The sequence below is a fragment of the Gracilinanus agilis genome, chromosome 2 (assembly GCF_016433145.1).
Source record: "Gracilinanus agilis isolate LMUSP501 chromosome 2, AgileGrace, whole genome shotgun sequence".
In the NCBI taxonomy this organism is placed as follows: Eukaryota; Metazoa; Chordata; class Mammalia; order Didelphimorphia; family Didelphidae; genus Gracilinanus; species Gracilinanus agilis.
In genome coordinates this window covers 40,763,849-40,774,941 of record NC_058131.1, presented here as the reverse complement: position 1 = coordinate 40,774,941, position 11,093 = coordinate 40,763,849, and the positions used below count along the sequence as shown (strand labels likewise).

Genomic DNA, 11,093 nt, shown 5'->3' with positions numbered 1-11,093 from the left:
TTCCTCTTCCCCCTCTTCCCCCTCCTCCTCCCCTTCCTCCTCCCCTCCTCTTCCCCCTCCTCCCCCCCTCTTCCCCCTCCCTTCCTCTCCCCCTCTCCCCCTCCTCTGGCTCAGCATTGCTCTCACCTTGGTGGCCGCCCAGTCGATCCATCCTTTGCCGTTGGGGTCGATGTTCATGAGCACCAGGCCTTCCACAAGGTCAGGGAAGATGAGCTGCAGACCAAAAAGGGGCGGTCAGGGAGGTGCCTCCGGGAAGGGGCGGCTCTGGGCTCGAGTTCTTCAGGGAATGAATCCATGTGTGTGAACCCAAGTGTATGCCCAGGCCCAGGCAGTATCTCCCGGGTGGTCTTGTGGAGGTCCCACAGTGGCCACTGCCTGCTTGTGCCTCGCTTAGCTAGGTCTCAGTTTCCCTATTTGTCAAATGGGGTTAAAGAGCCTTTTCTCTCCCCCTCCTGCACTCGGTTGTTGTGAAGCCAAGATGAAAGAAGAGATGTGAAAAGGAGGTGTGAGGAGGAAGGTGATAATGGTGACAACGGCGGGGGGAGGACCAAAAGGGGGCAAAGAGCGGAAATCCAGGGCTTTCTGCTCCCGCCCAGCCCCCCTTCCCAAGGGCCAGACACTCACGGCAAACTTGGCCAGGACGTAGGCGCCAGCTCCAACCCCGATTCCAATCACGTACTTGAACCTGGGGGGGATCGCGGTGGTAAGTGCCCAGAAGGGGCTGGGGAGCCCTCCCACAGAGCCCTTGGAGCCAGGGAGCCCTGGGGATGGCGCCCCATCCACCGGGGTCTGGTGGTGAAGGCCGGAGGGTCACGACACCCAAGAGAAGGCCTGGGCCCGCCTCCCTTGGGCCAGCCACCTCTGGCTCCTTCCTCCCCCGGGGTGCTGCCTGGGACGGAGAGACTCACCCAAAGTGCTGGATCACGCTGGGGAGCATGGCTGCCAGCTGCTCCATCGAGGGGAACTGATACCTGGGGAGCACACGGCGAGGAGCAGGCGTTGGTGGGACGGAGAGGGAGCCGGCGAGGCAGGACGGGCCCCCTCACCCCGCTCTCCCCAGGGGGGTGGTGGAAGGCACCTTTTACACCCGTTGGGAGGGGAGGAGAGGGCCTCTGGGATCCGGCCTCGGGGAAAGGGGGAATCTCTTTACAATGATTTTGGATTTCTTCCCTGACCGCTTCCAGGGGTCTGTCGGGGCAGCACATGGCAGGGGACCTGCTGAGCTCCCCGTCCCGCCAGGCGCTCGCCCCGTGCTTGGACAAGGCGTAGGGGGAGGCGCCCCTCACGCCGTGGGGCGGGCAGGAGGAGTACGTACCCTTGAGGGAACTGCGATGCCCCCGCCTGCTGCCCGGGGGCATCCACATGGCACACCACAAAATGCTTGGTGATCTCCTGCATGTCTTCAAAGTTGAAGAAGGCGTTGAAACAGAGCTTGTCTGGAAAGAGGCAAGAGGGCTGTTGGTGGGACGAAGCAGGACGAAGCAGCATTATCCTCCCCTCCGAACCCCAACTCCCAGCCGCATCCCCCGAAACGGTTATCAAGACAACCCCCTCGTTTTTTCTGAAGAGGTCCAAGTCAGCGACTTGACTTCTCCAAGGCCCCACAGGTGGCAAGTAGAAGAGCTGGGATTTGAACTTGGTCCTCTAGGAATTGGAAGGGACCTTAGCGGGTCAGCTAGTCCGATGAACTCATACCTGAACATCCTCAACGAGGAACCATTCAGCCTCCCCTTAAAGCTTCCAAGTGGGGAGGAGCCCACTTTCTCCCCAATCAGCCACTTCTACTCTAGGACATGGCAGACTGGCTTTCTGATGGGGGAAAGGGTCCTCCAAGGCCCATCCCATCCCCTCCTCACTCCTGGTCACCTTTCTCAGCCCTTCCTTGCCATGGCTTCCCTGCACTTTCCCCTTCCCTCTTGTGACTCCCTCTCTCCCCCCATCACTCTCCCCTTCTCAAGCTTTAACCCCAGAATAATTCAGTGCTGGTCTAAACTCTGAATACTCTGCAAGGAAACGAATGATCAAAATTATAATAACTCCTACCAAATATTTTATCTAGTACTTTTAAGGTTTGCAAAGTGTTTTACAGGTTATCTTATTTCATCCTCAAACAATCCCGGGAGGTAGGTGCTACTAATTTCCATTGTACAGTCACTTGGTTAGTAAGTGGTTGGAAGCAGGATTTGCATTTGGATCTTTCTAGAGTCCAACACTAGCCATCGAAGCACTTCCTTGCCTCAGTGAGGAGCCAGACTCCTTTATTGAGGGCAAGGAACAGGGCCCAGAAAGGTCCAAAGTTTGGGAGAGCACCTGGTGGGAGTTGGGGAAGGAGAATCAGAAGATGATGATGGAGATAGGATCTACTGGGAGATTTGTATTAAAAGATGCAGAGAGAGATGAAGAACCAAGACACAGGAGGTCTCTCCATTCCTTTTTACATGGGTCATGGGAGAATTCTTGTTTGGGTCCAAGTCAGCCCAGGTGAGGTGGGAGGTCCCTTCAGTTCTGAGATTCTGGCAGTATTTTGATTAAAAGGCAGTGTTGTGGAGAGAAGAACGGACCTGGAGCCACCAAGAGCTCCAACTGGGTTCAAATTCTACTTCTAAAACTAGCTGTGTTAGTCTTTTAGACAAATAAGTCACTTTACCTCTCACCTCTGTTCCTGCATCTATTAAAATGGGACTATGAGGAGGGCAGCTGGGTGACTCAGTGGATAAAGAGTCAAGTCTGGAGATGGGAGGACCTGGTTTCAGATATGGCTTCAGACACTTCGAAGCTGTGTGACCCTGGGCAAGTCACTTAACCCCCATTGCCTAGCCCTTACCACTCTTCTGCCTTGGAACCAATATGTAATATTGATTCCAAAATGGAAGGTAAGAGTTTAAAAAAATGGGAATAAAAAATCCCTGGAGTAGCTTGCCTCACTGGGTTGTTGTGATGCTTAAATGAGATCACAGAGGAAAAGTGCTTTGCAAACCTTAAAGCACTATATAAATGTTGGATATTATTTTTAGTTTTAATTAATCCTTGGGAAACAAAAGCTTAATGTCCCCCCAGGATGATATGTTCAACCTCAATCCACCAGTTTTCACAGAGTTTTATGAAGGTGAAAGGGAATGTTCTGGATGTCCCCTCCTGGTTTTGTTTCTCTTTTCCACTTCCCTGGTCTGGCACTGAATAGAACTCCATCTAATCGTAGAGATGGGGGAGAATTCTGAGATCATATGGCCTAACCTTCTCATTTTACAGATAAGGAAACTCAGGCCCAGAAGAGATGAAGCCACACAGTCAGTCGGTGATAGGCTTGGAACTCTCCATTGGTTCTTTTGCCATTGTATGATGTTCTGGAACACAGTCCCAAGACTCAGAGGATGGACCTCAAAGTCAGGGGCAGGAGACGGGCTCTACTTACGGTTGAGCCCCACATCATGGTAGGTGAGAATGGCAGGACGGTTTCCCTTAGGAGAGCCTCGAATCACCACGTGGAGAAGGCCATATGGCGTGTCTATGTCATGTTCCTGGAAAATGAGTTAACAATTACAACTCAGTCCAGCATCAGCCCAAATGACTACCCCCAAACCTGTTCCTTAAGTCTTTTTTTTAAACCCTCACCTTCCATCTTAGAATCAATCTTAAGTACTGGTTCCAAGGCAGAAGAGCAGCAAGGGCTAGGCAGTGGGGGTGAAGTGACTTGCCCAAGGTCACACAGCTGGGAAGCATATGAGGCCAGATTAGAACTCATAACCTCCAATTTCCAGGCCTGGCTTTCCATTCACTGAGCCACCCAGTTGTCCCTACCTTCTTAAGTCTTTATATATATTTTTTCTTAAACCTAACTTAAATTAGGTTTACAATAAGTGATTATTCAACAAAACCAACTTCCCAATGTACCAAATTTTAGTTTAAAAACTATAATTTATGTATTGAGATATATTTCTCTATGTATATGTTTTATGTATTATTTAAATATGTATTTAAAAACCTTTCTATTTTAAAAAGAGCATTTTAAGTTTAAAGCGATAGTAACAAAAATGTCCTGGGCCCTTCTAATCGGTGTATTTTTCTTTTAGATTTTTTTGCTTTTCCAATTTCTTACTTTGGCTTTGATTCTCTCTTCACTTTATTGCTTCATCCCAATCCTCATTTTCTTTTGCGTTCATCACCTTTGTCTCTTCTGATGACATAATAGGGTTAGATTTTAGAGCCAAAAAAAGGAACCTGTCATAGAGGCCACTTGGGCCAACCTCCTCATTTTACAAGTGAAAAGACTGAGACCCAAACAGACAAGGGGAGTGACTTATCCAAGGTTCACAATTAGAACCCAAGGGTTTATCTGCCTTTGTATTTTTGGTGCCTATATAGTGCCCAATACATAGTAGGTGCTTAATAAATGCTTGTTGAGTTGAAGTCTGACCTCAAATCTAGTATAGCTTTCCTCATATCACATTGCTTCTGTGTTCACCCCATTAAGTTTATATACCACAGTCTATCTGGCTAATGACCAATTACTAGACACATGGGTTGGTTCTAGTATTTGCTGTTGTTGCTCTCAGTAATATTCTTAGGGCACCATCTTGGTAGAGGGAATCACTGGGTCAAAGGCTCTGAATGGCTTCATAACTTTCCTTGCATGACGCCATATTGCTTCCATGAAGATGGTACTGATGTATATAGCTCTGGTGGCAGTGCTTGCATCTTCGTAGCCACCCAGCACTGAATCTTTAGAATTTTAAACCGAATGGATCAGTTCAATGGGCAGACGGTGGTATCCTGTCTCAGAGCTGTTCTTTTATATTTCTCTGATGGTCAGCATTTTGAACATTTCCCCCCACCCCAAGTAGTTACTGATGATTTATGCTGCCTTTTTAAAGAATTGCCTATTCACGACTTTTGAGTACTCATCTTCTGGGAAATGGATCTTACCAATTCCTTAGAGTCATAGAGTTCAAAATTCCACCCCCCCCCTCAAAAAACATTTATGGCAAATGGTATTTCCTCCCCTATCCCTTTCTCTCCTTTTTATGTTGGATGCATTGGTTTTTGTTGCATGAAAACTTTGTTTTTCTGTTGTTGTTGTTGTTGCCCTGACAGTGTTTTTGGCTTGGAGACAAGAAGACTTGAGTTCAAATCTAGCCTTAGACACTTACTAGCTGTATGACCCTAGGCCAGTCACATCACCTCTGTTTACCTCAGTTTCCTCAACTGGAAAAAGGGGTTAATAATTGTACCCACCTCTCAAGGTTATGAAAATCAAGCAAGATAAATTATACTTACAACAGGGCTGGCACTTAGGTGCTATATAAATATTGCCTTCCCCATTTAAAAAAAAATCAAACCCATCTATTTTACTTATATAGATGTATCTATAATCGGTAATCAAAATCTATAATTATCCATACTTCATTGCCTCAACTTCAGATGTAAGGGTGGCCTTCTCTAGGTAGAAAGAGAAAAAATTACTCCATTCCAAAGCCCAGCTTGCAGCCCTGGAAGAACACTGTCACCCTGGCCATGAATCGGAAAGCCAAGCAGGGTTTTTTGTTTTCAATCCAAATCCTGTCAGACTTTATTGGAGCCGCAGCCTTTGGGGACCCAGAAGGCAAATGAGCCGTAAACTCAGGGAAACCAGCCAGCCCAAGACTGTTCCATGATGAGAAAAATGCAAGGAGAATAGAAATCACACTTGGAGGGAAAAGACATGTCCCCCTCCGCTATTAACGCCCTAATGGATTGTGTCATTTCTTCCTCATTTCTGTTCCCTCTGCCAGGCCTGGCCCGGGGAGTCTTCCTTCATCTCTGTTCTTTTCTTTCAATTCTCACTGCTGGGGTAGCTAGGAAGCCCAGAGGAGCTCCTGGCCTGGAATCAGGAAGACCTGGTTTCAAATCTGCCCTAAGAGACTTCCTAGCTGTGTGACCCTGGGCAAGTCACTTAACCTTGATAGCCTAACCCTTATTGCTCTTCTGTCTTAGAACTGATCCTAAGAAGGGTTTAAAAAAAATCTCACCGCCCATCTACCAGCTTTCCAACTGGTTTCCTTCATTTTTGCCCCCATCTTTCGCCCTCTGATCCGTCCCCCCCTCAGAGATGTCAGGCTGGTCTTCCTCAAGTTTTCTTTAGAGCAAACTACTTTCCTGCTCAGAGATCTTCATTGTCTCTTAACTGCCTACTAAAAAAAACCCTAAACTTCTCGGAGTTCCTAAGCTGGAGGCTGTGAATTTGGTTTAAAAAGATTTTTAAACCTTTATTCAATACAATTGGTTTTCTTTTGTAATCCCCGGTACAGGATGCTGAGAAGGGATCCTTCCGCTTCACTGGGGTCCAGGACGCAAACCAGGGGAAGACCCCGTGCCCATCCTCCACCATCCGATCCGCCATTCTCTCCCGCCCCCCACTGCCCCCTTTCACACCTCTATACTCCAGCCAAAGGGGACCCTTAGAATCATCCCCCGACTTGTCCTATGCCGGGCGGTCTCTGAACTGCTCCCTATTCCTAGAATGAATCTCCTGCCTTGTATCTGATGGCCAAACCGTCAGGCGTCCTTTTCTTTTCTTTAAACCCTTCCCTTCCGTCTTAGAATCAGCACTGAATCTTGGTACCAAGGCAGAAGGGCAGGAAAGGCTGGGCAATGGCAGTTCAGTGACTTGCCCAGGGTCTCACCGCTTCCCAAGCATTCTCTAAGGTTCAATCCCAAAAGCCACCTCCTCGAGGAAGGCTTCCTTTATTCTCCGCAGTCAATAAATGAAGCGCCTACTGTGTGCCGGGCACTGTGCTAAGGCTCCGGGGATACAGAAATGAAGGCAAAAGTCCCTGCCCTCGAGGAGCTCCCGGTCTGACGGGGGAGATAACGTGCAAACTAACTACGTTCAGGAAAAAGTGGAGATGACGAGCAAGCAAGAGCCGGGACGAAGGACGTCGACCAGAGACCGAGAGCTCTCCATTTGGATGACGGGGAGGGCAGCCGCCACGGAGGCTGGCGGAGGCAGCTCGGCTGGGGGTGGGGGAGGGGGAGAGGGCGGGGCAGTGACGTCAGCGAGAACGCGTCACACTGCAGCAGCGGCAGAAGGGTACCCGGGCAGAAAACAGGTCAGCGCGACGCCCCGAAAGCACCTTCCCCCTGGCGGCGGCGTCACACCCGCAGACAAAGAGAAGCCCGCGGAGGGCTCGGGCCCCGCCTCTCCGCGCCGCAGGGAACCGCCAATGAGGCCATCCGCAGCCGCCTCACCGCATCCTTCATCCTCCGCCCCTCATCCCCCGCAGGCAGGGCAGGGTCCCGGGGGTAGGAGCACTCAGCCGCCGCAGCCCGGATAGGACCAGAGCCGGCCCGAGGTCAGGGGACTCGAACCCGGGTCATCTGGCTCCAAACCCAGGGTTCATTCCCCAGAGGAAGCCGCGGGGGCTGTAACTGCATGCCAGACCCAGAGCCTAGTAGGAGGTGGCCAGGGGGAAGTGTCCCAAGGCTGGTGATGCCCTGGGCGCCAGGCTGGACAGGAGCAAGGATCTCTGGTCCTCTGCCCCAGCAGGCTTTTCTTGCTCACAAACCAAGGCTGTTCCAAGATGCTACTTCAGGAAAGAACAGCAGCTAGATGACTCCGTGGATTGAAAGCCAGGTGTAGACATAGGAGGTTCTGGGTTCAAATCTGACATTTCCTAGCTGTGGGACTCTGGGAAAGTCACTTAATTCCCATTGCCCAGTCCTCACCACTCTTCTGCCTTGGAACCCATACATATTGATTCTGAGAAAGGGATAAAACAGATACTTGGGGTCCCAGCCTTTGATGGAACAAAGCATGCTGGGAACACACTAAAATTCTCCCAAAGGCTCCCAGGCAATAGGGGGGTAGGAACAAGTGGCGCCTAAGAGGAAGCTTCATGTTCCCTTTCCTAAACAGACAAACAGAGCGCATTTCTGGAGCCTTAGGGCTTACAAAGTGCTTTCCTCTAAATAGCCCTGTGCCAGACTCTGCGATAAGATCACGGAGTTGGATCTGGAGAAGTATATCGAGGTCATTCAGTCCAAGTCCCTCAATGTACAGATGGGGAAACACAGGCTCAGAAAGGGCAGGTGACTTGCCCAAAGACATTCAGCTTTGAGCTGTAGCAGAACTAGGACTTGAATTCAGACCCTCTGATTTCGTGTCATGAGCACCAGGCATTTGGGGAAGGATCTGAGGAGATCCAATTTGTAAAGTGTTTTGCAAACCTTAAACTGGATAAATGCTAGCTATCATCACATAGGAGAGGAATCCCTGCCTGGGATAATCAGGTCCTTGGATCCCATCCCTTCTCCTTGGTCCTAGTTCCCTCATATAGCTGCTGCTGCCTTACCCCTCCTCCCCAGACTTTTCCCCCTGCCTCTGGCCTCCAAGTCTCCTGAGGCTTCTCCTCCTCCCCCTGCTCTGGAAGGAATCAGGGATAGAGCAAGCTGGGGAAGGGGAAGACGGCTCTCCCATCTGCAATGTGCTTTTTGGGGGCAGATGATGATGTAGGACATGAGCACTGAGCCTAGAGTCAAGGAGATCTGGGTTCAAATTTGGCTTTAGATTTTTACTAGCTGTGAGATGCTGGGTAAGTCACTTAACCATTGTCTGCCTCAGTTTCCTCAACTATAAAATGTGGATCACTGACATTACCTTTTGGGGGTTGTTGTGATGAGATAATTGAAAGTGCTTAGCCCAGGGCCTGGCACAAAGTAGGTATTACATAAATGCTTCTTCCCTCCCCCCCCCCTTCTTATGGCAGGATGCCTGGGTTTCTCTAGAGGAGACCCTTTACTAAGCCCAAACCCATTGCCCTCCTCCATGGCAGATCCTCCTTTTCCTGGCAGCTATCCCAAGGACACCAGTTAATGGACTTGTCCCTCCCTTCCTTCCCTCTGTCCTGTCGATGACTTCTGGGACTTATCAGACAGACACAAAGAGCAGCTAGATAGACTCGTGAGCTCAAGGCCACGAGATGCCATGGACTGCTACCTCAAGGGCACAAAGCCTTGTATGGGAAGGTCATTGTTTGGGGAGGTCAAATTGCAATGATGATAATGTTGGGCTTAGGAATTGCATGGGGACCCAGGATTCCTAGGCTCTGTCCTCGCCTCCAGAGCTGACACCTAGCATGATTTCTGTCCCAGTCTGAAGAATGGGCCATAAACCACATATCTGCCCACACAAACACACTCAAAAGGGGCAGACAGGTTCCAGGGATAGCTATATTCTACCTCCCCCGGCTCCATCACTTCTCCTAGCTGAGACTTCACTGTTGCTTTCAAGCCCTCTTCTCCCCCCCCCCCCCCACACTGCAGCCTGCCCTGACTAGGGGAATTGGGCCCTGGGGGATGATGGGATTCAGAGCAGGAAAGATGACGAAACTGTGGTTGGCTTGTCCCAGATCATTACGGTGCAGAGCTAGCTTCAGAACTGATGTCCTCCGATTCCCAACCCAGGGTTCTTTTGAAGGAGTTTATGTACAGAAAGCATTTTGCAGACCATAAAACACTAGGTAACTGTTAGTTATTAGCTTTCGCCGCAACCAAATCATCTCTCTTGATACCGACTGGTTCTTCAGTGCTAAACTAGTCCCCTGGGCATCCTGTCTAGACTGCCTCCAAGGAGTTGCCTTAGTTTGGAACACTACCAATCTTGGCTGGGGCAGGCAAGGTCAGCAAAAACTGTTTGGGCAATGGGGAGGCAGAGGAGCACACATTTGACCTTTCCCTCTGGAGTTATGAGAGGCCCCATTTGGCCTTGAGCTCTCCAGGCAGGGCAGAAGCTTCTGTCTGACTCAGTGACATTGACTGGCTGTGTTATGGTCTCTTGGTCAAGCACTTCCTGCCTCCTCATTCCCGGGACAGCAGAGCAGGATGGGGTTACAGCCCTCTCTCTGGCTGACTTAGAGCAGGACTGAATCTCAGAGTCAAAAAGGTCCATCAGAGATCATCTGCTACATCCCAGGCACGTCCTTGAGATCTCAGGGCATTAGACACGTACCTCTGGCCTTTCACAGACTCTGAGCCTCCCGTCCAGGCTTGCCAAGACCGAGCCCCAGAGGGATCAGGGGCAGAAGTCACCATCTTATCCATAGTGGCTCCCCCAGCCTCCCCTCTTCACTCAGGCTCATTCTGGTCCCTTTGGGTTAGAGTGTGTCCCTGAACTTGGATGGAGAAAACACATCCTTATTCCTTTGCAATCCTGTGGATTTTACTTTGTGCCACTAAAAACATGGCTCTGAGAAGGGGTCCCTAGGCATCCTCCATCCATCCATGACTCAAACAAGGTCGAGAGCCCTTGCACAAGAGCAAGGAGAATGGTGGAATAGAAGCAGGCAGCCTGGAAAGCTGAGTTTGGATCGGATCCTGGGAAAATCACTTATTTAGAAAACCAAGGTTTTCTAAATCTGTGACCTCTGGGGGTTATTCCCAGCCCCTCAATTCCCATCGAACTGAGGATTCTAAAATGACTTCAACTGTCCATTTAGACCCCAGATCTCAGAGTTGCAAGGGAGCATCATAGCCATTTAGGGTAGCCAACCTGGCCCTGAGAACTCCCTCAATACCATTCCCAAAAAATGGCCAATAGCCTCTCCTTGAAAGCCTCCCCTGTGGCTGGCCACTTAGTCCCTTGACTCCTGCTTGGCACTCAGGGCAGAGCTGTCTCCCTCTGCCATGGATGTGTGTAGCTGGCATCTGGCTGATGCAAACAATCCCACCCCTGCTCTAGCAGCTGCCCACACAGGCTCTGGCCGGCTGGGCTGTTCCCATTGGCTCCTGGTGATGTCAGAGCCCTGCCTAGACTCCCCCGTGACTGCCTGTCCTCCTCCAGGCGGGCAAATGATTCTGTTGTGTTCAGTTAGGCACTGCAGCTATGGTGGGCGTGACATCTTCTCCCCAGGGTTCTGGGGCAGCCTCTGCCCAGGCAGGCTTGGGCATTCTAGAGCCTGGGGAAGAGGGGGAAACAGCCAGGGCCCCTCCCCTTGCCTTCCCAACCAGCCCAGCCTCTCTTCTCGTCTCCTTGGGCTCTTGACCTTGAGATGTACCCCAGCTTTCCTAGCTGAGGGCGTCTGCCTCTCCCCAGGCTCTTGGAGCATCCTCAAGGGATGAGA

General features: G+C 50.5%; 1 protein-coding gene across 5 annotated transcripts in view; it reads right to left on the bottom strand.

The window, feature by feature from the left end:
- The window catches only part of NDRG4 (NDRG family member 4), a 46,951-nt gene that overhangs the window by 16,793 nt on the left and 19,065 nt on the right, over window positions 1-11,093 (bottom strand). For all 5 annotated transcript variants that reach the window (XM_044660461.1, XM_044660462.1, XM_044660458.1 and 2 more), the window contains 5 exons: window positions 3,413-3,518; window positions 1,316-1,436; window positions 909-971; window positions 625-685; window positions 127-213 (listed from right to left, as the gene is read on the bottom strand). In XM_044660461.1, the coding sequence (XP_044516396.1) occupies window positions 127-213; window positions 625-685; window positions 909-971; window positions 1,316-1,436; window positions 3,413-3,518 (438 nt within the window). The remainder of the gene's footprint in view (window positions 1-126; window positions 214-624; window positions 686-908; window positions 972-1,315; window positions 1,437-3,412; window positions 3,519-11,093) is intronic.